Below are 27,988 nucleotides of genomic sequence, written 5' to 3'. Positions count from 1 at the left end.
CGACTGGTGAATCCTGGTGATTCTGCCGGTGAAACAGAACTAGCGTGAGATCCCCTTTACATGTCCGCCTTTTATTCAATCATCTGTTTGACAAAAGCAAAGCGAGGCCTCCAAGAAGCAAGAACTGAAGCATGTGTTTGTTTGTTTTTCATCTTTACATGATAATGTAGTGTAAGAGTGTAAGGTAGAGCACCACTCAGAAAATCTTATTGCATCGCCCTTCATGTGTCAGCAGAAGGGAGTGGGGGCACTGTCACATCTGGGCAGCTCCGCTAACACAAACATGGATCATAAAAGTACATTTTTGCCCCCAAATTAGGACAGAGAAAATGATACGTGGCTGTTCAAGTTGAGAAATAAAGAGATCAAAAGAACTGCTTTCAGCATTTTGTGTTTGTTGAAGAAACACATTGAGCACGCACACCAACATTTTCATTTTCATTCATTTTAGCTGCTGGCATAGTGGGCGGCACTTTACACCATTGTTGACATAGTTTACCCTTTTTCTGTGTGGAAATCCTGAAAATGTTCTTTCAATATTCTTTTGCAAGTTGACATTTCCCATTTAAGATGTCATTTAATTAAACTGATGCAAATAAAGAAATAAGAAAAGCTCTGAATTCATTATTCACGTATGCGTTCCTGTACCACAACTCAGTGTCAACCCCGGTAGAGTGTTTTTCCAGCATACCACACCGTGCTGTTTCCTCAGTATTAAAACATTAAAATAACCATTTTAGGGTTGCTCAGGCGTGTCTGAATAAACAAATGAGAGGGCACCTGTGTGAAATATTTGGCACAAACATAGCAAATATAATTAAAAGAAAAAAGCTGAAAAAGGGATATAAAAAGTTCCGACTTGGTTTACTGCCAAAAGCAAAGGAGTAACCGTTGCTGAAGTGAGGTCTTCACCACGCTGAGGTTATTTATCAGAGGTAAATACGTCTTTCTGGTGTTCGTCTCAGCTCAGGGTGGGCTACACTAAGGCAATTCAACGGTCGCTAATGCCAGGTGGAAACACGGAAATCAAATTATGATACAAACAGTCCATATTAAAACTATAACTCTATTTCTAACATAGCCTCTTCAGCGTAATTGTAACTGTTTATTGCATGCAAACAGAGATTGGTGATTGTAATAAGCAGGATTATTGTATTTGTGCCTACAATTATGTACCAGTGACACCCATTATATTGAACCTAGGCATTAGTTAAACAGCAGAACAAACACTATTCTTTGCCTAGTTACTTTATCTAGTGTGCGCTAAGAAGTGGCTGCTGTGTGACGCCAATACACGGTGTGAATATGCTCATGTAGAAAAAGAACACTTCCATTATAAGCATGGCTGCCTCGGCTCCCAGGGTGTTTCATCTCAAAGGAGCCCAATCTGTGACAATCCAGCTGGTAGACATAAACAGTTTTGTTGCGCCTGCTGCCTGTAAATACATTTAACCCCAAAATTTTCCACCTCCAAAGCCTCCACATCTTACTGCAAATGTAAAAGAAAACTTCAGGTTCATTCCATATGTGTGACTCACATTGATCAACAACAACTCACTACTAAGGTTTCTTTTAAAGGAAAAATTACACATTCTCGAATATTTTGCCTTCGTGTCCAGAGTTAGATGATTGATTGAAGCAGGTTCTGGGTTTCGTTTGGCCTGTTATAACCTGACCTGCTGTATTATTTAAGCTCTTTTATGTTATTGTTATATGCTTTATGCTACTGTTTGGTAGGTTGCAGTCTTGTATATTTTGTCTGTGCTGTCTCTGGGTTTTTATTAGATAAGAGGGAAGCTGGTTTTTATTGTTTTGGTGGGAACTTAAAATGAGTCTAGGTCAGGCCTAGCATCCCTGGATATTATAAATGTTATTTGTGTTAATAACTGCATATTATTAATCTGGAGCTGGCATAGCTTTATTAGATCCTTCTTGCATTAAAAGTTGATGAAGTTTTACTTTTTTATGACATACTTTATTTTGTACCAGGAATATGTATTTAAATTCAACCTTAGAACACTAATGTTGGGTGATTTTAACTCACACAATGAATAAATATCATTTAGTGGTAATGTCCAATAGAATTTTTATGGTAAAAAAAAATTAATATTAAGCAGATCATTTTCTCCTCTCAGAATAAGTGCTTTTGTGTTTCTCTCGCTCACTGTTTTCTGTAATGCAGGGAGACTGTGCCTTCACCAGACAAGGCTCACATGTCTCAGGACTGGGTGGACCGAAAAACAAGCTCCCAGTTCCATTATTTGTATTTTTTTTTATTCATTTTTTTTAATGATTCCTAAATTTTTGACTTATTCTAGAGCCGTTTTATTTCATTAGATCATAGGGGAAATAAAGGAAGAGTACTTCAATTTGTTATGTATTGTTGTACTTTAATATATTTTGATGGAAAGTATGTTTTATACTCAAATATAATGTTACAAAACTGCACATTAGTGTTCTAGAGTTAAATGGGATAATTTTAACTGAAGCCACATCCTTGTCATGTTCCTACAGATTTATTGGTGTGACTGATGTTGGTCCTGCCAAACTAAGTGAAGCAGAGTAGACTTATTCTTGTATGTGCAAAAACCAAATTGCAGGGAGGAAAAATTCATAAACTCCAAGACGATAGTCTTTATGCTAAGCTAAACGATCCAGCTGTGAGCTCTAAATTCATATATAGGTCCTGAAAGAAGTCTTCTTATCTAATACAAGGAATTCAACAGGTGTATTTCGCAGAATATAGAAAAAGCACGTCTTTCAAAGGAAAGTATTTTTTTCATAAGCGCATACATGTGGTTGTTGATCTCTGTTGGCTGGTCTTTTGTGCCAAAGACAGACTTTTCTTCAGTAATTTAATTTTCCCCTCCCCTCTGGGTGTAGAATAAGTAAAACCCACAGTCTGACTTGTTACTATAGTAACACAAACAGCATAAAGAACCATTGAAAGAATTGGTTTAACACCATAAAATGTAATAAAAATATACCAGTAAAGCACACGCTGTTATCTTGGCTGTCAAGTTCATTTGAATCATCCTTTTACCAGCCTGATCTTTATAACATACAGAGAACTGAAAGTGTTGTGACGAAGGAGGGATGAGCCATGTCTAGTGGCTGAAAGTCATAATGAAGTGATAAGAATCTAATAATCCTTTGTGTTTTCCAAGAAATGGCCATTTTTTAAATGGGGTTCTGAATGAGAATAGCCATAATCAGTCAAAGCCAGGCTCTTCTATTTTTCTTAATAAATCATTATTCCCTGATTATTGTAGCAGTTAGTATCTACCCCTCCAGAGGAAGGCACTATGAGTGGTTTGAACATCCTTGGATTTTCATCATCTGGATCTGACTGATGACTGGATAAAAGCATTCCCTACAACACAAGCCATCCTCCTGACTGAGGAGTCTGGGACACATTTTCTTCTTCGTCTTCAAGTCGTCGTTAGTGCACTGTCCATCCTGACATCCCTCTGTGTACAGCATATGAAGAGAGTCACTATTGTGATGTATTCTCATACCTGAAGCCACTGAGGCTGAAATCTCTGCCAGGCACAGGGCTGCACACACACACACACAGACACACACACACACACCACAAACACACAGTCCTCCTGACTGTGTTTTCATCTCCAGGTAACTGCTTCAGGGTCCACAGGAAAGAGTTTATTTGGTGTTACCTTTTATTCAGATTGAATTACCTCTGTTAAGCTACACTGTCCATCTCCTGAAACCAAGCAGGCACCCTCAGTGTGCTAAAGGTAGAGATAGCCTACCCAGTAGACGATGTTGAAGAGTAAGAAGGAGGTGGGGAAAAAAACGCGGGAGTATGCGTCCAGTTCATGTACATCTATGTGGACGCGGCCTCTCCTCCAACCGCCTTCTTTACACTCCTCGAAACAGCAGAAGAAGCTCTGGCAGTCTTTTCCGTCCAGACACTCGTAGACACAAGGGTCTTCAAATTCCTGCCAGTACATGGAGTTGTTTAAAGCGATGACTGTGTGTGGAGGAGGTCTCACATCGAGGACTGAGTAGTTCTGAAAATACAAGAAGTCTTTTGAGTACCAAATGCTTTCCCCCCATCACATTAGAACTTTTTTTTTCTTAAAGCAGAACATTGTCCAGAAAGTTTGATGGTTACAGATCTGAGGTCCAATTTGTAGCCATTTAGTCTCAGTAAGATTAAAGTATTCTGAGGGAGAATAACTTACGTCTTTATATCCATTATGTTTTTCAATTGTGTGTTTTTATGCCCTTGTTAGGGCAGCTCAGTCTAGACAAACTCTTAACATGTCTAATATCTACATGTTCTCCAAACATGAGGGAAATAGTGAGTGTAGCAGTGGCAGTAAATCATTTTTGCCATAACACGGGCAGTAGCCTCTTAAAGCCCGAATTAAAATGTCTTTATATCTATTTTTTTTAAATAATCGTTCATAATAACCTCCCCTGTAAGGAAACCTTGAAGCAAAATGAAAGAGAGTAAAATTCTCTGAGTCAAACAGCTTTCCACCTGTTGATTAATCTGCAAGCTGTCAGAAATGATGTCTAAAAATCTGACAGGGAACGTTTTCACACTGCAATCATGATGCTGATAAAAGAAGCTGAAATATGCACTTCATGCTTTGTGTAGATACTTTGCTGACATGAGTGGACGAACTAAAAGAACATCTGAGTCTGTTGTGTGTCCACTAACAGTGTCTGGAAACATTTTCATGTGCGACACTAAGTGTAAGATGAGAGCACAGGACACGAGGTAGACTCTGTTCTCGCTGTATTTGATGGCCCGCCTGTCCTGTAAAATAGTGATGGTCCCATCAAAGCGCGTAGATAAGGCACCATCACATCATCTCATCTCTGAGCACTTTTCTTACTTCAATCCTTTGATAACAGAACTGAAGCACTATCAGAAAAAAACTACTTTTCTAACATGTGACAATAATCCTGTGCATACATTTTACCGTTTTTTCCTCAGAGTTCACCGACCTAACTCAGTGAGACTATTTAACACATCTGTTTGAAATGCACAAACTAGCTCACCAGTCTTTTCGGTTCCATGTAGCTGGGTCTTCGAACGCTGTGCGAGTAGTAATTTAACGTAGCGTACTCCATCAGAGCAGCAAAGACAAACAGGAAGCAGACGGTGACAAAAAGGTCCATGGCGGTGATATAAGACACTCTGGGCAGTGATGTCCTGGCCACAGTACTGAGAGTGGTCATGGTCAGAACTGTGGTTATACCTGAAGGACAAACAAAAGTCGTCTCAGTCAAACAAGTTTTTTGGATCTGTTTCCACTTGGAATGTGACTTGGAATGTGACTTTGGTCCAAACTGAGTTTTGTTGTTTGCGCTTGCTGACCACATCACTATAAAGTGACACAATGCCGACATTAAAATCTCTACAGACACTTGAGCTGGTGATGCAGAATTATAATAATATCTGTGGAAAAACAACTCAAAAAAGCATTGCGTGTTCAGTGTCTCAGACAGTCCGGCAAAAGCCAGGCAGGACGAGGATTACACAACCGAGAGATTCTCATCGACATAAATATCGACACATCTGTGAGGTGATTGCCTCGAGATCCTTTATGATCACATTAGACGCTGAGACGCAAGAGAACACTGATGGTTTCATTTCAATGAAAGTGCAGCTCTGAAAACACCGATGAGTACACAAAGACAAGGTAGTCGCAGTGAAGAGATCAGTGATACTGTTGCTTTAAACACAACAGATCACCACAAGCAAAGAACCCATTTACCCATTCGTTAAAGTTGCCTTTCAGTGCTGATCACCAGCTCCACATATTTAGTTTTGGACTCTAGAGTAGCTGTGCGTGTTCAAAACAGGCCTCTCAGTTCATCCTCTGTTTTAGTTCTGTATATTTTCCTAGCTCCATCTCGATTTATGGGGTGTAAGGCAGGTGTGGGTGGGTTGGGGCTGGAGCGTATCCCAGCTGTCACCAGGTGAGAGGTGTACAACCCGTTTACCAGTCTATCTATCACAAGGTTAACAAAGGGACAATGAGAACCATTCACATCCAATTCAGAATCACCAATTTATCTAACATGCATGTCTTTGGCCTGTGGGAGGACGCCAGGAGAACGTGCAGACTGCACATGGAGAGTTCCAACTCAGGAACCTCGTGTTGTGAGGAGACTCTCCTAACCCCTGTACCTCCTCTGTATTATAAATAATAATAATCATGATCAATCATACTAATAGCACGTAAAAACAAAAAAAGTGACAAAGTAGGTGACTGAATCACTCGAATGTTTTTGATTAACATATCCTTTGTCAGCACCAACAACAACACTTGTGTTTGGGGTTTGATGCGACTGATGGGCATGAAGAGTGATAATGAGCAGCACGTGTGGGAATTCATCCCATGTAAAAATTACAGAAGCGTATTTACATGCAGTCCTCCAAACACACAGTTATTTCTTATGTTGTATTAATTCATATTTTTCTATTAATTGTCATGGCTCGCTCTGTATTAAATTAGTTACAGTAGGCCTTTATTTTATTTTGCTTGTGCTATTTAGTCGTGTTAGAAGCCAAATGTGTCATTTATGTGACAAACGATGAATTAATTAGATATAATGAAGACCTCTATCCCTCCAGCATCTCTGAATAATTTCATTTGTTCGCTCGCCAATCTCGCTCCTCTGTGAGCTTTGAAGAGATGCCTTTAAAGGAAAAAAAACATCCGTTACTGTTTCACTGAGGTTCCTATGGTAACAGGCTGGCCCCATCTATTTTAGGCGGACATCTCGCACTTTTCCTTTAGCCTCTGCTTGCCACAGTGATTACTCTTACCTGACTTCTGCTGTTGCTGTGACACAGAGTTTTTCCTCTAAACAACAGCATGAAAAGCAGGCTGGATGAGAGGAACGTCTCAGAGGCATTTTACTTTTTACTGACAGCTTAAAGTGTGAAACTATGAGGTTCTGTAAAGAAATGTTCATAGAGTATAAGCATGCTACTAAACAAAGTTAGAAGTGTAAGTGTGTAAGTCAGCTGAAAGGTTTTCTGACCTTGACTGAGTCCTAAAGGGGCTTTATCTTTACTCCCACACTGGCCTGGCTTGCCAGATACATTTACAATCAGCTTACATCTAAGATCCATTCATTATCTTCATTCTTCTTCCCGACTTGCAAGCGATTGATCGGCATGCTTTAGAGCAAAGATGACAGATTAAAAGCACTCGTTCATTTTCTAACTCTGTGTGAGCGAACAGTATCGAACACGGTGATGGTGGGCGATACAGGGAGCCTTGTGACACCGAGCTGTAGCATTTTCCTTTTTAGCTCCAATAACAGCACATTCATCAGCAAAAATATAATTTCACACAACAGTGGTAAAAACAGCTTACACAGCTACATTTAGAGGGCTTATAAATTTGAAATTTTAGTGGTTAAACTCAGCATTTTATCCAATCCTTTAACTCAAGGCTGGGTCAATATTTCCTCACTCAGATGTGAATAATGGAGAAAAAGAGAGAAAATAAAAATTGTTACCTTCACAAAAAATGTTCCACAGGACTGCACAACAACAGAAAGCATGCACGAAAGAGAAAAACACAAAAGAGCAGACAGATGGAGTGATTTTAGTGACAAATATCTGAGAAGCACATAAAGATGAATCTTCAAAAACACATAACCAAAAAGTGCAAACTTAAATCTTGTAAGTGGGATGTTGAAGTAATGCTTCCTGTATTATTTCCATGTATTTAATGCGGTGCAGTACTGTTCCTTTAAAGACAGACCCTCAGGTGCCATCAGTTCACTGTACCTAAAGCTGTTCTGGCTGGAGTGGCATCTTTTTTAATCCAGAAGGACACCCAGGACAAAACCACAGTGAGGATGCAGGGGATGTATGTCTGGATGGTGAAGTAGCCCATTCTTCTGCTCAGGTCAAAGTACACGGTCATCACCACGTAGTCGCCTGTGTGTGAAAATAACAACCATGTGAAACTTCTGGATGGTTCAATCAGTTGTTCTGATCATGTAAAAAATTCCACACAATGGGGTGGTTCTTTTCATTTCGATATTAAGTGCAAAAAATAAGACATGTTAAATACTGGTGCAATTAACCATTAACTACATATCGCAAACCTTTGGTAAATAAGTTTACAAGCTTTATTTAAATATTCTCCCCCCTATATGTTGCGACTTCAGAAGGAATTTCATGCAACAGGGTCAGTTGTGAAACTGTGACTTCCCATACACTTGTTACTGCACCCTGTAAATAAAAAACACTTTTTTTTATGCCAAACCCTAGTTTGTGCTGGGGCAGGGCATTAGTAAATCTGGCCAAAGGATGCAAGCTGAAACAAAGATTGTGGAAAAGTCCACAAATGTCTTCTTCTTTCTTTTTTTTTGCAATCCCTGCATTGTTACCATTCAAATAAGTACATAAATGGCGATCGTGGCTCAAGAGTTGGCAGTTCGTCTTGTAATCGGAAGGTTGCCGGTTCGACCCCCGGCTCCGACAGTCTCGGTCGTTGTGTCCTTGGGCAAGACACTTCACCCGTTGCCTACTGGTGGTGGTCAGAGGGCCCGGTGGCGCCAGTGTCCGGCAGCCTCGCCTCTGTCAGTGCGCCCTAGGGTGGCTGTGGCTACAATGTAGCTTGCCATCACCAGTGTGTGAATGTGTGTGTGAATGGGTGCATGACTGAACGTGTAAAGCACTTTGGGGTTCTTAGGGACTAGTAAAGCACTATACAAATACAGGCCATTTGCCATAAATGTCCCAAACAAACCAACAAACAGCAGTGAGTGACAACAGCTCGCTGTGAAGCAGCTAAAAAGATTAATAAAATAACCTTTAAGGTCACTTATCATACACGAGTTACACAAGTTCCGTTTAAATGTCCAAACAGTTTTTCAACTGCATTAAAAAAAATGGTCTAAAAAGTATATCAAAAGTGCCCTAAACATGCATTTATTTTAAAGGCCACCAGAGGGGCGTGATCCGTTGTTGCAAAAAGACTTTCTTTTTCTGTATAAATAAATAAGTACTGTTTCTGGTTTATGGGCTCAGTAACTTATATCAGGTTATGCTGATTAAAACATCAAGTTCATTTTGTACATTTTGGTCATTCCAAGAGGAAGATTATCCAGGGTATGCTCACTGGCTAATGACTTCCCGCTTTCCCCTTCCCCTTATCACATCTGGTTTAAAAGCGCAAAGATGGCAATGGCTAAAAAGCTGCTATCGAGGCTTCATAACAAGACTTGATATACAAGCCAATATGTGATTTCTTGTATGCTGTCTGTGGTTTTACTTCAGTCCTTTAGATTTGGTGCAGTAATACATTATTTGTATATGATTTTAACATACATTTCTAATTAGGATTAGGATTCAACTTTGTCATTACACACGTATAAATACAGGGTAACGAAATACAGTTTGCATCTAATCAGAAGTGCAAGAGCAGAAAATGCTATAAGAGTAGATTATATACAGATAAGGGTAGTATAAATTGTGGAATAGTTATGAACAGATTATGTACAAATAAGTTAAGTATACAGACGTTTATATTGCTATAGCATTAAATACTGGTTTTACAGTTTGGCTGCCTAATCTGTCCAATTATGGCCCAGTATAGAATGGATGAAAACCAGTGCTGGCTCTCCAACACAAATCCTGTAGGATTAATATTGACTACTTGACCAAAAACCAGTGTGTGACGATGAGCAACGTAGTCTGCATTTCTACCTGCACATCAGATTAATCACTTTGAAGTGGGTTTTTTTTGGCTTATTCATTTATTTATTTATTTTTGTGTGTGTAGTTTATACTGTTAATGAGTAATTATGTGATAATGACATTTCAGGCCATGTTACAGAATAATAACTAATAATAATTAATTTATTATTAAATAATAATTCCAATAAAGTAACAAGTATTAACTTTTCTTTTCTTTTTTTTAAACATGGCAAATGAAAAGATACTGTTGCACATGTAGCCAGGTGGAACTGTGAGTTAGGGTAACACGAGAACGACAGACCAGAATCATAATCCTCACTTTGTTTTCCACCTGCCTGACAATCACATGTCTTTGAAGACAGCAGGCAGGCAGCGGGGAGTAACATGTAATCTGTCAGTCATTAAAAAACAAGATCAGGTAATTCTACTGTTTAATCTAATATAGGCAGCACTGTGCAGTGAGCCTCTATTTCCCAGCATCACAGTCAGTGTACTTGCCCTTGCCCTCAATGGGCAGTATCACTGTGAACATGTATAAGGATATTTAGATACGTGACAGTTAATGGAAGTCTGGTCATATAAAATGCAACAGTTCCAGTTAAAATTTCTTTATTGATGGTTTTTGCCATTAATTTATTTTCATTAAAGTTTAATGTTCTGAGAGATTGTTCCTAATTATCAAATTTATGTTGGCACATATATAGATGAATTATAAATTGCTTCGTTCGGATGATAAATGAACGCCTCCAGAAGAAATCTGATAAGCGAATATTGAGAATTTCTTTTTCCTTTCAGGTATTTCTACAGTGAGTCATGAAACTTTCCTCAGTTTGCCTTTGAAAAGAGTCTCACAGCTGCTTGTGAATTATTTGCCTGCACACAGACCCCTGAATACAACACCACAGAGTCGAACATAGATTACATATGGATTACACAAAGACACAAAACACGGAGACTAAATCCACGGAACAGCTGCAGAAAGTTCCACAAGATGCTCGGAACAAATGACCTGCCTCATTTTATTTCTGCTTACTGCATGTTGTATGAAGTATTTTTACTTTTGGAAGAGTTTTTACTTAATTTTAAGAGCCAAAAACCTCTGAACAGTACTGTATAGCATTTCTAAAAATACAAGAGCTGAGTCAGCCTTATGCAGATCACATACAGCTTCCTGTGAATGCGGGCCCTTATAAATTATTTCTCTCTACAGCCGATGTTTAATATTACTGAGAGGAACACTGAAATACATTAGAAAAAGTTATGCTTTCAGTCAGTGATAATCCATGAAGTTAACTACTTACACCCTAAAAGAAATTTGCTGACATAACATCAGAACCCGTTTTCGATACTACATATACATCATTGTCATTTCTTTTTTTTTGTAAAACCTTTTCATCCGTTTACACTCTGTAATTGCTTTTCTGTATTTTAGTATCAGCGTCTGTGGTAAAGTAATTCCAAACGTTTTCATTTGCTGTCATGTTAGTGACATCAGCCTCATCTCCCAACCACACAGGCAGTGAGAAGTGTGAGTGGTGTAAATGCTGAGCTTCATCGAATATGTCAAAAAAAAAAAGAAGAAGATAGGATTACATTCGCAGAATAAAAAACTGTTTGTGGACACAGACGTTCACTGTTCCTACAGTAACTGGCAACATTAATGAAGTCAAGTAGGGCTGAAATTAAACATATTTATATATAAGAATTTTATGAATATGAAAAAAATAACAGTTTTTTTTTACTGCCATTATGTCTGCAGACTGTAACAAATCTTAAAAGATGAGAGCGTCCTCAACGCCTCTGAAAGCCTGTGAATGCGTTTCAGCATGAATGCTGTTTTCTGTGGTACTGATGCACAACAGCAGCTGCCCCTTGACTCTTTATTTTAGTTTAAAAAAGTTATGGAAGTTTAATGCATGTTATGGAAATTGATTTTTTTCCAGTGGAAATCCAAACGCTCTCAAGTACCGAGTCCACCAAGTCAGCAGGTGACAACACAAACTGCACACAAGACAAAAAGTAATAGTGACGTGGCTTCGAAAGCGTTGGCAATAAAGCACACTAACATTAATAAGCTGCTACAGTAGCTAGTTTGCCATACTTTGAAACCTTCTAGATGCAAGTGTGATAATGGTGTCCTGGACCTCATGCTGATGAAGCATTACTTCATCCTCATGGAACATGCTGCGCGTTCTTCTTTTTATTGATTGCTGTTATCCATAGTTTGCAAGATGATGCCAATTAGTCTGCAAACACTTGCCAACTAACCACCAACTGGTTGTGAAAGAAAACCAAAAAACCAAAAATCAAACCAGAAACAGAAAAAGTGCCTTTGAAACCAACATGTTTCAAAAGGTGTAGATTTTAGTTTGAAGGTGAACAGCCTCTATTTCCTGTTAGACTTTTCAGTTTCTTTACCACTTCACGAGGAGTTGATGAGTATATGTATTATATACTTATATATAATATTATATATTTTTCCTATGGTCATCTTCACCCACTTTGGGAACCACTGGGCAAAAACGCGTTCAGTGAACTGTGTTTAATGACAGATGGAGAAATAAAGAGCTGTATTTTGGGGACCTTTACTGTTTGTAATCTCAGTGTAAACAAAAAGATAACAGTAAGTGGTCTAACTAATGAATATGTATTTATCTTAGTAGGGACCTCCCAGGGACAACAAGAGTTTGACTTTGCAGTTTAAACAGAAAGAAGTCATTTTTCATTGACAAACTGGATGAAATCCCGCAGTGGGAGTGGAAGGCAGTGAAAGTCCTGTGAATATTTTATCTGTTGTTTCTTGCCAGATTTTCTTATTATTGTTGCCGTTTCTTTTCTGAGCATGATAGTCATCTAATATCCCAAATTAGTCTCCAAACAGTTTGGCTAAACATGATTTCGTAACACAAATCGTTACACAATAAAAGAATGAAGGAGTGGAAATGAAGCGGCACTGTCTCAATGCACGCCGACTCCAAATATCAACCCATTTCCAGCCTGTTAGCAGCAATGTTTACGAATGTTAAACAGATGAATTTGTGCTTCTTTACCTGCTGTAGTCTTTATGACGTCTGTAGTGTTCCTCAGGCCCATAAAATCAAACTGGTACAGACGCCAGGACTTTTGGTCAGCCGCCTCCACAGAGTTCTTCCTCCACTTGTAAATCATTTCATCTTGTGGGTATCCATCTGCAATTACACAGAGCATATGTGTGTGTGACCCTTGGCACTACATGTCACATCCTAATGATGGATACCCTGTGCAGACAGACCTAGGGCCACCCGGAGCAACATTTGTCTTGAGGTGGATGCTGGCTAATGAAAAGACTGGGATGAAGACAGAGGCAAAAATAAAGCAGATTAAATGAAAGCTTTGGTTCAATAAGGTAGTGAGTCCATCTAAATGTTACGTCTGACCTTCACGAGCTGCACACAGAGCCTGGAAGCGCTTTTACAATTGATCATGTGAGGTTAACGATGGGTTAATGATTCCATTTCTGCTCTGGTGTCATGCTAGCCTGAATCTTTAACACACGCATAATCATTTTAAGTAGAAAGGCTAACAAAATTATGATCCTGCCTGACAGCAATTTGATTTAATAGGGTTTCAATTAACAAAAAACATTAACCGTGAGGGAACTGCTAATTGTTTTCAAACATGCTTGATGAATGACCTCTATTAACATTTTCCACAAGTCTTCCATTCGCCATTAATGCTGTCATTAAATATTTACCAAACCCTTCGTAAAACTAAAAATGTATAGAATACAACATCTGTTGAGAGCACCGCTTTACCCAAACTAACTTCATTCATGGCCTCCTACACTGGATTTGCATAAAGCATTAGTAATGGCTCGAAGATACGTAATGCATCTGCAAGGGAACAAAATCCATATAATGCACATCAGCAAGAAAGGTTACAATAGTTAGCTAAAAGTATATCATAACAATGTAAAGCATAATATAATTCAACATAAAACAGGATGATTAAAAGCTTGACTCTATAAAAATATCTTCAGCTGCTTCTTTAAAAGAGGAAGTAGAGTCTGTGCTGTGTAGAGAGAGCAGAAGAGAATTCTACAACCTTGGTAAAACTGCCTGAAAAGTCCGATCCCCACAAGTTTTAGAGCTGTTAGTGGGGCCAGCAGCAAAAAGTCTGAGGTTTCAGCTGGTCATGATTTACTGGGGAGATCCACCATGGAGGTCTTAAAAGTTAAAACTAAAAATTTAAAATTTATTCTAAAATGTTTGGTAAAACATGAAGAGAAGCCAAAACTGGAGTGGTGAGTGATCTTCTGTTGGCACCAGTTAAAAGTTCTGTGACAGGATTCTGCACAGTCTTACAGTCTGAAGTAAAAAGACTGTTACAAAAATTCCAAATACGAAGAGATAAAAGCATGAAAATTCATCTCAAGTTCAGCCTTTGACACCAGCATGATTGAACCGAAAAGTCTGAAGAAGCTGATATGCCATCTAATTTAAAGCAAAAGAATCAGACCCAAAAGAGATCCCTGAGGTACTCCACGAGGCAGAACGGTTGTTTCAGACGTCAGCTGTTTCATACAAACAGTAACAGATTTAGAACAACAACAAATAAAAATGTGTTTAATTTAAATCTGTGGTTATTTGGTCAAATTAACCAGCAAAAGCAGGTATTGATCCATATGCATGTTTTCAGAGACTGGGATTTCTAGATGACTGTGGGTTGACTGTTCACATTGTAATATATCATCATTAATATCAGTATCAGCAGCCACTTTAATCGGTACACCTTGCTAGTAGCGGGTTGGCCCTCTTGTCATCACACAGTTGCTGCAGATTTGTCGACTGCACGTGTATGATGTGAATCTTCTGTGATGACTGTGGAGGCTGTGAGTGTGGGTACAGTCATTCAGTCACTGCTACGTTCAAGAAACCAGTCTGAGATGATTTGAGCTTTGCAACACGGTGTGTTATCCTGCTGGAAGCAGCCATCAGAAGATGGTACACTGGGGTCATAAAGGGATGGATACGGTCAGCAACAATAGTCAGTCAGGCTGTGTGTTTATATGATGCTCAGTTGATACACGAGCAGCAGCCAGAACCTTGGACACAAGGTAGAGCGAATGCTTTCATGATGTTTACACCAAATTCGGACTCTACTGACAGTAGAAGAAATCGAGACTCATCAGACCAAGCAAAATATTTCCAATTTTTAATGCACCCATGTAAACTGTAGGCTCAGTTTCCTGTTCTTAGCCGACAGCAGTGTAACCCAGTGTGGGATGCTGCTGTAATCCAGCAATCTGGCCTTTCTCCATCTCTCCTCTGACCTCTGACATTGACAAGGCAGAGAACTGCTGCTCTTTACACAGGTGCCTAAAGAACGCAGAGTTACTTCTTTTGGTCAGGTTGGAGACATTTTGGTGGTGGTTACCAGTTCAAGAGCAACGTCTCCAAATTTTCTGAATCATTTCCAGGTTTACATGGAAATATTTATTTGAATTCCTTTTTGGAAATCTGTTAAAATATTGGTTTGGTCTTTAAGAAAAAGAAGTTTATTAAAAATAATAAACAAAACCATCAAAGTATCAGTATTTAAAAGTATCAGTGATGGAATTTTGTCTTTAAAATGCTAGAAATTTGACATGGGAGTGAGGACTCCTATTTGTAAAAGTGTCATGCTCCTTACCAGAGATTGTATATTTTTTTTATATACAGCCCATGCTCCTGACTGAAAGTGCAGTGTTGTGGTTTTTGCCTCTGCTGCACTTGGAGCTGGTATCTCAGTCTCTTCTACAATTGATTTTTCCCCGAGCTCTGGTGTAAAATTGCAAGTGTGCAGATCTATAAAGCTGATTAGCTGACAATGACGAATGAGGTTTGTCATTGGTATTGTTTTTTCTGTTTAATTCTGTTGTAATGAAGCTACAGTAGCTGCACCTGAAGCATCTGGCTGTTTCACAGGTTCCCAAAGGAGAAAAATAGGTCAGTGGCTTTGCGTGATCATTTCTGCAGGAAATCCAGTGAAAAAGAGATTATCAGGATCATACAATAACACTACTCATTTAAAACTGCAGGAAATTGGATAGCTCTCAGTAATGACCTGGAAATGAAGGACTCATCTGAAAACGTAATATCCTCAGTAAACAGTTTTTATTACCAGGAGTTACAATATTCCCTCCAAAATGTTAATTTCTCACAAAAACATGCAGAAGAACCGAGTGATAAATTCTTTTGAGGAGAGTAATGATCTACAGACACATTTATCAAATAGCTGGTAAACAGAGTGCAGTGGTTAAAAGCATGGCAATGACCAAAAACAGAATAACAACAGAATAAGAGTGAACACTAGTTTTACTAATAAATACATCCGCCGGATGTGTAAGCTCCTTATGGACATGATTTTGGAAGTCAACTAAAAAAGGACAATAAAACAAACTCTTAGGAAAAAAGTGTGAGACTAAACAAATGGAGGAAGTTAATGGTGACTTTAAGGTTGATGAGCAGTTTTCTCTGATAACTTTCCCACCTGATAAATTCAATTCAGTTTTATTTGTATAATGCCAAATCACAACAACAGTTCTTTCAAGGTGCTTTATATTGTAAGATCAAGACCCTACAGTAATCGTGTAGAGTCTTTATTTCAGTAATTAATGAAAATAAAACTATTATATATAGTTGATATATTGCACAAACCAGAAACATTCAAAACATGAATAAAATATATGAAAACAATATTTTTGGATACAAAGTTTTAGTGTGATAAGAATGCATAACTTCAATCAATCCAGCACGTGTCTATGAGATAGTACTCTTTATACAGCTTTGCAGCTCAAAGTACTTTACAGAACAACATATGCAAAACAGCCCCTAGCATAGTCGCAAACACACACACACACACACACACACACACACACACACACACACACACACACACACACACACAAATAAAAAAAAAATAGAACCAGATTAAAAAAGAACAATAATTGAGAGGATTAAAAAAGTACAATAAGTAATTTTAAAAAAGGTAAAAAGTGAGCAGAATTAATATTAATTCAAATAAAAGTCTGGTCAAAAAGGTCTTTAGGTCTTTAGTTCAGCTTTATGCATTAACATTACAGTTTTTTACAGACGCTAGGACACATTTCTCAATACTTAGGTCACTTTTGCAAAACTCTTCACACAATCCTCCTAACTGACCTTCAGCTTGGCAAAGCAGTTCATTTCACATTCAAAATGCACTACAACTACCAAAACACTTCATTCAGGTCTCAAATAAACTCATTCTTCCAGAACACTAGCAAAGGTTGACAGCCGACAAACACACTTTGTCACCCACAAAACAATGACCTAAAAAACACTAACAACATGTAGCATTACACAGTGTTTTCTTGTGTAAAACAAGGACACATCTCTGTTTATAATTTCAATATATGTTACTGGAATGAATCAGACATCATGTATTTATGTTTATGTATTTTTATTTTTTTGCACTAAGTAATCCCAAAATACAAGAATTTGTATACACACCATCCACTGATTCACATACAATAGTAATGCTAATCTACTCGGTCTCCTCCATTTGGCCACAGGTTCTCATCCACATCACATCTTATGTCATCTAGGGCAATACACCTAGGAAAGAATCTTCTGGCATGCCAGAATTGAAGGAGTTGAAAAATTGAAGGAGTAACACCTGTGTAGATGTTCATCTACAATGAGAATAAGCTGTGGCTGGTTAAACTGCATTTTTAGATTTAAAATATGTTTCACTAAAATATTGCTGTTGCATTTTGCTGTCTTTTCAAGTTTTGCATTGTGTTATTGTTTTGGCCATAAGTTTAACAGTTTTGAAAACAGTATGTAAGCACATGCAAAATGTCCTGTCCGTACAAAGATTTTTGGCAGTTGTTGTGTCTGAGTGAGAAGATAATTCATGAAATTTGAGAGATGTAGTCATTGGATGCATTTTGTGCCAAAACAATGATAACTGGTCCTCAGTTTAGCCCACATAGACTTCTGTTGTGCTCACTGTGTGAGGAGTTTTGCAAACGTGACCTAAGTATTGGGAAGTGTGTCCTAGCGTCTGTAAAAAACTGTAATGAACAGTTTCACATTCTAACCTTTCTTACTTTAGAGTAAGTAACTTTCATAACACAGACGGGTAAACCACACCTGCTTAAAATAAGTTATAAGCTGTATTCCTCCTCACATGGGTGGGTAACAGAAACATACACAGGGCTGTTTTTGCTTAAACAAATAACAAGAAAGCTTAAATTAAAAAACTGTCCCCATCACCCTTAATTCAGCCAGAAAGCACTGATTTATGGATGTACATAAAGTTCAAATTAAGGATGATGACAGCCTGATGTTACTGAACAATTTAGTTACAAAGAGCAGCTAAAAAATATGTTAGATGGGGTGCTATCAAACTCCCTAAAAATATGAAGGTACAGCAAAATATTATGACAAAAGTTGTGTTAAGTTTGTGTTTCCAGCCACCTGGAACAGGTATTACACCTGCCCTTCCCTGTGCTCACTATTTACTTCCTCACTGTGTGTCTGCTGTCTGTTTCCACAGGCTGTAAAGAGCAGGAAGTCAGCCTCCTGAGTGCTTGGAAAAAAGGTTGCTGATGGGTCTGAACAAAAATCAGAACGACGAGTTGAAAGACTATAAAACATTCCGTAAAACATCTGTGAAGTTTACATCTAAGTTTAGGATTAAACTTCACATCAGAGGAAACCCCTTGCATGTTTTCTGCTTCTCATTTGCTGAATAGCTACAGAATCTATATCCTGCTCTCTTCATCTGTGTGCACTGCATTGAATCGTGTGCCGTGTTGATTATTCTAATCCTCCAGAGGCATGATGGCTTTTAAAATAAGCAAATCTGACTTAATCTAATCTTAAAACTGACACATCGTCATGGAAACCAGCGTAATGTCAGTTGGTAAGAAAGTGGGTTTATTGGATCACAGCAGGATGGGTCCACAGTCGAGGCAGATCAGCGAGAATATTTTAAACCCTAATAGGGTGTGATGAGACCTTGCGCCCTGTCTCATCACACCAATTCAATCCTCTAATTTGAGAGGCCACTGAAGGTCCACTGCAACTAACACATCACAGACACCTCAAGCTTCAAGTTAGACACGTTTCTACATTCACTGTGAGCCAGGTTTACTGGATGGTAAGGGAGGAGCGAGCCTGAAATCAAGACGGAAACTGCGATGTAAACATCCACAGCATCATATCGTTGTTCCATCTGATGATATCCTTGTGAAGCTGTAATTGTTAGCTGAGGCATGCTAGTCTGGTGAAAGCTGTAATGTTTAAAGATCCTTCAGTTTGGCCTGTGGACAAAACAAGTGGCCAATGACTGGAAGTATAAAACTAGACCGTAACATCTGTACTGGGTGATCTGCTACAAGTAACAGATGTTTAAAAGCCACCAAAAAACAAACAAGCACAGACTGTAATAAAATATGGATGTAGCCACTGTGACATCCCCTCTGGCTGCCAGTTTCAAAGCATCGGTTTTAGTATTTTGAGGACAGAAATGACTAAATTATGCTAAATAATCAGCTAACACTGGTTAGCTATGTTCATAAACTGTTGGACCTTTCAACATGGGAGTGTATGGGGACTTGCTCACTTTTAAGCCAGCCTCAAATGGAATCTTGGATGAACTGTTATTTTTGGCCCTGCCATGCTTTATGGCAGGGGTCGGCAACCTGCGGCTCTTTAGTCCGTATAGTGCGGCTCCGCGTGGCTTGGGGAAAATAAATTAGAAGTATTTAGCTGAAGTGTATTTTATTTATGTTTAGTTCTTTTTTAACTTGTAGTTCTAAATTGGAAGATTATTGTGATATTGAAATATAAAAATAAAATTATATTCTATTATTTTTTTCATGGCTCAAAATAAGCGTCACACTCGTGGAAGCCGGTTAACCCGCCGAAACGGCATGCATTTATCGAGACTTTCAACCCCAGGTAGTCTAATTATGGATCTTCGGATCCACATTATGACAGCAGCTATTCTCAACCGTGAACTATGTTAAAAACAAACACGGCTCACGCCTCACAGATGACAGCTTACAGTCCTGCGTAAAGATGCAGACGCTGTGCGCAGAGGTTCGGGAGCAGAAGTCCCATTGTAAACATACCACGGCAGACCCGATGAACATGCTTTTCAGCATATCTTTATTGACCACTTCTCACACACGGTTGCTGTACGCATACAGCCGGCTGTAGCTTTTCAGCTCACAGCCCGGCACATACCAACAACAGCATAGACGGCACAGACGTTAAGGCGGCGAGGCGTGATTGCGGGTGCCGCTCAGGTACGTCCTCCTAGACCACGCCCCGCCACACACATTAACCAGGTAAAATACATATTTAGGCAGAATTTTGCAAATATCTATTTTTCTTTTTTCAGCAGCAGAGTGCTTTTTTTCCAATTATTTTTTAAAAGTCAGGTCAAGGCTCCAAAAGCCCAAAGGCGATATAAGGGTGGCGGCTCACAACAGTTTTTGTTTGCTACATGGATCATTTTAGTTCAGCTGGGTGTCTTTCCTTTTGTTATATTTCTTTAAGAGTTCAAAATGTGTTAATTACATAAATAAAATGTAATTTTCTCTGTAGCACTTCATGGATTTCATAAGCAACACACCTTAGTTGTTCACACAAAGCATAAAGGTAAAAAAACAATATATACAGTGTTATCTTGATTTTAGATGTCAAAAAGTATTTGCGGCTCACAGTGTTTTCTTTTGCGTGGAAACCGGATCCAAATGGCTCTTTGAGTGTTAAAGGTTGCTGACCCCTGCTTTATGGCATGCTTATTTTCTTTAAAATGTCCAGGCACTTCTGTATGAGCTTACCCAAAGAGATGTTGCTCAAATGTTGCCATGACTACTTATAACCACACTGAAATGAAAAGCGGAGGATAAAACCTGCTGCCTCTCAGAAATACCTAATTAAATTAAAGAGTTGTGGTAACCATTTGGACAACAGCACAACAATTCTGGGACATGTGACATGGGTCTTCATAATCTCTTTCACACACATAGAGTAATCAGTTAATACAGTTTTTCCAGGTGGACGAACGCATCTGCTCTGCCAAAGTTTTAAAGCCTTTGTAGAGCCGGGAATGTTCCCACATTCTGGTTCTTATATAATGCCTCTCAAAACACTTTATACAACTTGCCTCATTTACCCATCCACACAAGCTCTTTTTCCTACACCTAAGTGCTTTTTATCTAATATTCACAATTCAATGAAAACATCATTGAATTCAGTTTCTTACCCAACGATACTTTGGCATATAGACTGGAGCTGCCAAGGTTCGAACCACCAAACGATTAGTTTGGTGGTTTTATGGTTCTTCCTTGAAGTAAACTACATCCTTTACATTAACTGTAAGAAATAAATGCTCAAAACAAAACTACTAACTGAACAGAACAACTGCTTTTTGGAAAGGTGATATGTACTGGAAGATTTAACGCAATAGGCCACTGGATGCAGACATGTAAAAGTCTTTGTTATACCTAGGTCATTTTTGGTCTTAATTGTTCTCCGTGTTTGTTCAATTTATGTATTAACACATGTTAATATATCCCAGTATACAAAGCAGGATCATATGGATCCTGTGTGACCCGTATAGCTCTGCTCATGGTGAAACAATGCACATAAGTTGAAAATGCAGAGGAGTAAAATACATCCTGTACTTCTCATAAACATGGAAGATACAGGAGAAGATGAACACTGCACTGAACACAGCGTACTCACAGCTGGAGAAGATGAGCGGACATGAATGTTCATCCATTGGAAAGTTGTGCAGCTGCAGCTGGCACTCTGCGTTTATGGTCAACCTGCAAAGAGAACAAGATTTTCTTGTAATGAACCTCTTCTGCTTTGCTCCAGATGGTGTAAATTCATATTCAGGTTTTCAAAGTATGATCTCGATGGAATCGGTGGAATGTGAAAGGAGGAACAATCATTTAGCTATAAAAGCGTCCTCGCAGCTACATATTAGGGATTCAAGTATGATAATCAGCTAGTGTGATGCAGCTTCAAGTGTGAGAAACGTCTAAATCACAAAGCTACTGCACACGCGGGGACAGGCGACGGCAAAGAAGCTACTCTTCCATTTCAGTTTCAGCTTGTCCTTTGTAACCCCTGTAAAATGCTTCTTTATGTCCTTCCATGGTCATTTCTACCCAAAGAAAACATTGGCCATGAAACAAAACATCTGTGTAACATAATGTTAATACTGAGGTTTGTTTTTTTTTTGACTTGATAGAAAGTGAAAGAAGAGAGAAAGTATTTTGTTTCTTCACATACTCTTTTAATGATTTACAAAATCTCAAAAATGTGCTCAAATCCTTTTTAGACTCAAGCATATAGAGCACTTCATGTTATGCATTTTATTGGATTTTACTTCCAGTTTGGTTTAGTTTCCTATGAGGTTTCTGGCCCACTTTGTTCAGCTATACAAGCTGAATGCCTCGTTACTCTTTGCAGTTAAGCTTTCCAGCTTTGTTAAAACAGATCTTCAGATTTTCCTTCTGTGTCAATGTTGCCCATTCCTTAAACTCTTGCTTCAGCCTGTGCCTCTGGGAGTTTGATTGCACTGTTTGTTTTGAGGGTGTTTTTTAATTTTATTTGCTCTTTTGCCTGCATATTGCTGGCTTCAGATTAAGCCCAGTAATATAAATTTGAAATTTAGAATAGGCAAAATTATTATTTGATCCAGGGCTGAATCTCTAAGTTTGCTCACTTACAAAGAAACAAACAGACTCTTCTAGTTTGAGAGACAAACAAAAAACTAAAATCAAACAAAAACAAATATTATAAAAGTTGCATATTAATTTGCATGTCATTGAGTGAAATAAGTATTCAATCTCCTAGCAAGACTTTGTACTTGGCGGGTAAACTCTTGTTGGCCCGTTTCTTATTTTCGGTCAGCAGGTTAGCCCACATCTCACTTATGCGTTTCAGATCCTGGAAGCGAAGCTCTAACTCTGTTTTGCTGTTGAACTCGCTGACGTATTTCAGTCATTAATTCTTTAAGTTACTTTACAATGAAAAACTTGAAAATTCTGTGATTGCAACTGAGACTGAATAACATCTGAAGATGCCACTCTGGACTTGTTAATCTATCATTTTGTCTGTTCACCTTTGGGGCAAAGGTCACTGTTTCAGGGTAGACAGCCGATACAATAGACGAAACATTATATTCCTTTCACCAGTCACTGTGTATTAGTGGAGGCAAATTTTAAAATGTAAATTATAAAACCAAGCCCCTATCATCAGCCCTCCACCACCGTGCTGACAGTTGTGCCAGAAGTTTTTCCAAACCTTGCTGTGGTGCCACGTTCTTTTTAGACAAAAGAGACTTCTCCTGCCTCCTTTCAAACAAACCATACTTGTTCAGTCTTTTTTGAATTGTACTGTAATGAACGTTTACATTTAACGTGTTAACTGAAGCCTGTAGAGTCTGAGATGTAGCACTTTTTTTTTCTCCAGTTTCCGAGGATTTCACGGTCTGACCTTGGAGTGAATTTACTGCGACATCCACTGCCTTGGATGTTCTTCATTTATGAATAATCTTTCTCATTGTACTGCTCATTGTTACTGCCCATTCCAGATTAATGGGCAGTAGCACAATAACTGCTCAGGACTGAGATATCTCGCTGAGAATAGTCCATCTAACGCTACTCCATGTTCCATGTTCTAAATGTCCCACTGCCACACATGACAGGACACAGCAAGAGGGGACCGATGGCTTAGATCTTTTTTAGTGACACAAGGTGAATGTGCATAGTTTTATACAGTTTTCATGGCTTTCTCTGGCTGACTGTGCACTTGTGACAGCCTTTATTGTCCTTCAATGGATTTATAAAACTCAAAAGACAGTCATTTAGGCTGCTGTATCCCTCTCCCCAGGTCTATGTGATTGTATGCACTTTGACATAAAATAATAATATAATTAATAATAGAAAGGGGTAAAGCTGTACTGAGATATAATTAAAATAATAATAATAAAAAAAAGACAAAACCAAAAAGAGCAAATGGCATTTCTTATTTCACTGAAAAAAGAGGCTACAGGAAGTGATGAGGATGCCTTGACCTCTTTTTACATAATGGAATTGGTTCTGTTCACACATCAAACCATGTGACTGAGTAATCAACCATTAAAATAAGGAGAAAAAATCTTAAAGGATTATATTAATTATTCCAAAATGGCTTTCCCAATTTACTTACAGTGAAGTATAAAAGGAATGCTCTGTACGTGTAGATTACATGTGTCACATTAACAAAAAGACGGTAAAAAGCGAAGAACAGCAGAGAGAAGGATCTTTGCAGAGTGACTGTGGTATGATCTTTCAGCCTCATTAAGGCATGGAACTGGGACAATACGATGCATGTGGGAGAGGCATGGATATCACAAAATGTCATCTCTGTTTACTCCAGCCAAGCCAGTGCACAATTAATACCAAATGACATTTCATAGCCTTCTCTCATGCCATCAGCGGATATTACTCCTCAAAGTTTGCACGCTTCTGAATAGAGCTTCATGAGGACCAATCTTTGTTTATGGCTTGACTTGGACATCGAAATGCTGATACTTCTTTGTTGGATTTACTACTCTGTGTGAATAAAAAAAGTCTGATAGCCTTTAAAGACACTACGTGTGGAATACTTTGCAATACAGTTGCCTCAACAGAAAATGTCAATTAAAAAATGTGAAGATGTCAAACATAAGGGCGGCTACAAAAAGACCGAGGACAGCCGAGAGATGCTTATTAGCGAAGGAGCATTTTATTATAAATGTGAAGTGCTGCAATTACAAAGAGTGCTCGAGGGTACGAGGGTAGATGCCTCTGTAAATTGGTCTTATATCTCAAGCAACCAATTTGCACTTACAATAGTTGAAGATAGAGGCTAATTGCTCTTGCACTGCTCTGTTTGGAGAATGGTGCTGCCTTCATTTTATTATTAAATAAGGACGCTAAATTTCCTTACAAGATGAAATGAATGGATGTTGCTGGCTCAAAGGTGACACGGCACAGAAAACATCAAGATCCAGAAAAGTAATTACAAAAATCATATGGAAAAAAATGTTAATATGCTATGTACCATAGGAATGATGTCACAGGGTTACAGAAATCCCACGTTTACGCAGAGGATTAATGTGCAGGTTTTATGCAGGCAATTTTCTGGACTGGGGAAAATTTTATGTTCGTGCAAGGAGTTAAAAGCAGACAGAGGACATTTGTTTTGCATTGCTGTTACATGCTGTGCAATAAAATAAAATGCCATCACATACTGAAGACGAAACATCCGATCACTTAACGCCTCTTCCTGCTAACTCAAGCAAAATTAGCAGTAAGAACAGTAACATTATCTTAACAACTGAAAGAATAAAGCCCACACTGCAGCATTTCTTCCTGTAATGAGGGAAGTGATATTTGGTGGCACATCAGTCCCACCTAAAAACACTGAAACTGGCTCAAATTACAGGATAAATGAGGACAGTGAGAATACAAAGACCCTTATAGAGAGCACATGTATCAGAAGCTTAAATGGGGCCAAATGAAACAACATACATTTCAAATTTTATTTATAAGCACAAATAAATCTATTGTTATACTATGTTCACTATGTTATACTTTAACTATTTGTGTACATAATACTATATTGCCAAATTATGATTATGTGTCCAGTATTAAAACAAACAGAACTAAGAAATGAGCAAATATGGGGACAGACGTAAGAATGTGTGTATGCCATATGCTATTTATGGCACCTCATGCATACTTAGTGGATATACAAGTTTATGCATATACAATTAAGCCATGCTGAGAAGCATAGAGGCAAAAGAACACAAAAGAATGAGAATCTCTGTCCTGGAGTTGCCCAGCAAAAAGCCCAGACTTAAAATGCACCTGAACACTTTGACTCAATGCTTCAACTGCTCTACAAAGTCCAGCAGTAACGGTCTAAATACCTTTCAAAGTTTTCAGTTCAAAACTTCAAAAGCATTTCTTCTGGTGGCGGTTGGTACCACCACCTCGCAGCAGCCTAATAATTGGCTGGGTGTGGAGTTTGCATGTTCTCCCTGTGCCTGCATGGGCTAAATGGACTGAGCTTTATACGGTCCTTTTCTACTCTGCTTGAGTACTCAAAGTGCTGAACAGAACATGCCTCAATCACCCATTCACACACATTCATTGAAGCACTTGTTTCTACACCAAAGTGCTTTCTAGCTAACACTCACATAACAGAAAGCAACTTGGGGTACACTATCGTGCCCAAGGATACTTTGGCATGCAGATTGGAGCATCAAACCACTAACTTTTCGATTAGTAGATGATCTACCCTCCTGAGCTATTTATGTAGACACACTGTAGCAAAGTGTCAACCTGTCTAGGATGTACCCCATCTGGACAGCTGGGATATGCTCCACCCCCAAGTTTAATAAGCGGCTACAAAAATTAACTGAAGAATGTATGGATTAAGTACAGGGAGGTTCATCTTTGTATGCATGTAACTGGGGCATGATTTTCACAGAGGCATTTGCAAGTGAAGAAGCGTCTGTGGTTAGTGATCGCACTAGATTTTTAGGGCATTGTACGCTTTCTCTTGTCAGGACACTGAACTGGACTTTGGGGGTCAGGTCAATTCGCAGGATTAAAGGGTTCCTTACACTCTCTGACTGTGTCTCCACATTTGTCGCTGAGGGACAATTCTGCATATCTTCTGACTGTGTTGTATTACAGTAAAACATGAACAGATGTCTGTGTTGAGTTCTGTCTTTACCTTAAGGTATAAAGTATCTTCCCATCGTTCCATATCCTGAGCAGCTGGTTAGGCATTGTAATCCAGTGGGAATCTGCAGTCTTGGAGTTTCTGAAGATGGTGTCAGGTAGCCAAATAAGTCCAACCATGTTGCTGTTCAGAGTCAGTATTTTCATTGTGCTGTTGTATCTGAGGCGACTGTCGGTCCACGTCTGGGCAAAGATGATGTCAATTTGATATTCCTAGAAAAACAAAACCAAACAACGCATCATTTTTTTTGCCATATTATAATCCAAACTATTAAAAAATAAAATACTAATGCTGTTCTGTGGCTATGGGGAGAAAACAGGAGCGATGTCACCTGCTAACCAGGATTATTGAATTTCTGTTTGTGAATGACTCTTTATAGGAGTATTGTGTGTGTCAGAAACACATGAGTCTATACCATCAATCATGTGTCATTTTCACCAGGGGGAGCGCCTATCATTTTATGTATTCACTTGGCCATATGTGACCAGTGATGCTTATTCCATCATTGGTCTGAACTTTCAAATGCTACATTATTTTTTATCAATTTGTATTTTTTTGAATAAAATAATAATTTACTACAATTAATGTGAAATATGTAAATGAGAATGAGACAGCTGATGGACAGACCGATGGCACGCCTGTGTTACCCAGCAGACCTGTGAAATGTAAAAAAAAAAAAATCATATTGTTAAACACACTGCTGCTCACTGTATTCATTAAAATACTCAAAATCTATTAGATGTCCTTCATTCAAGCCTGAAGAGTAGGATGGACAGAGCTCTTCAGTCTGCAGCATCAAGACTCAAGAACAATTTACCACTTCAGCTCCATTTAGCTGACTCTGTGAAGTCTTTAAAAGAAGAACAATTGAACAGCATTCATTTTAAACTGCAAAAACCCGTCCATGACTGTCTGTCCATCCATCCATCCAATTCAGGGTCGCAAGGTGGCTGGAGCGTATTCCAGCTGCCATTGAGCAAAAGGTGGGGTAGACTCTGGACAGGTTCCCAATCTATGTCAGGGCTAACACGGAGAGACAGCCCACCATTCAAACTCACATTCACACATTTTTCTGCATTTTTTTTTAACCCTGAGAGTTTCATAAGGTGATATCCACATGAAAAATGAAAAAAAAAAATTAGGCATGAAAAATGCATTTGAAACTGACTGTTTTCTAATATTTTACTGGAGAAAAGTACAAAAAGTGCATTCTGGGTAAATTGTCAAGGCTCCATATCACCAAGTGCAATAGGTGGCTGCTCAGTACAGGTTAGAGCAAATCACAGGTCTCCTTTTACCTACATTTGATACCACGATCATTTTGTAGCCATTATTTCTTCTTAGTCAAATCATTTTCGAATTTTCATGGTAAAGTGAAAACTGAATCTCTGACATTCTCTCACTTATTTACATTTTTAGTCTTGACTCACTCTACTTCTTATCTAACTCTCAAATACATTATCTG

At 38.6% G+C, this 27,988-nt stretch overlaps 1 protein-coding gene across 4 annotated transcripts in view; it reads right to left on the bottom strand.

Annotated features, from left to right (window-relative positions):
- Window positions 1-419: 419 nt before the first annotated feature.
- LOC120738856 (gamma-aminobutyric acid receptor subunit gamma-3) overlaps window positions 420-27,988 on the bottom strand; it is a 72,846-nt gene continuing 45,277 nt past the window's right edge. For 3 of the 4 annotated variants that reach the window (XM_040040382.1, XM_040040386.1, XM_040040385.1), the window contains 7 exons: window positions 26,515-26,735; window positions 21,478-21,560; window positions 12,760-12,897; window positions 7,790-7,942; window positions 7,516-7,539; window positions 5,038-5,237; window positions 420-4,034 (listed from right to left, as the gene is read on the bottom strand). In XM_040040382.1, the coding sequence (XP_039896316.1) occupies window positions 3,753-4,034; window positions 5,038-5,237; window positions 7,516-7,539; window positions 7,790-7,942; window positions 12,760-12,897; window positions 21,478-21,560; window positions 26,515-26,735 (1,101 nt within the window). In that variant the 3' untranslated portion in view covers window positions 420-3,752. The remainder of the gene's footprint in view (window positions 4,035-5,037; window positions 5,238-7,515; window positions 7,540-7,789; window positions 7,943-12,759; window positions 12,898-21,477; window positions 21,561-26,514; window positions 26,736-27,988) is intronic. The other variant, XM_040040383.1, reaches the window with a different exon arrangement.

Source organism: Simochromis diagramma, unplaced genomic scaffold, assembly GCF_900408965.1.
Source record: "Simochromis diagramma unplaced genomic scaffold, fSimDia1.1 OVJJ01000026.1, whole genome shotgun sequence".
NCBI lineage: Eukaryota > Metazoa > Chordata > Actinopteri > Cichliformes > Cichlidae > Simochromis > Simochromis diagramma.
The sequence above is the reverse complement of the archived record's forward strand: the minus strand, read 5'-3'. Positions and strand labels throughout refer to the sequence as shown.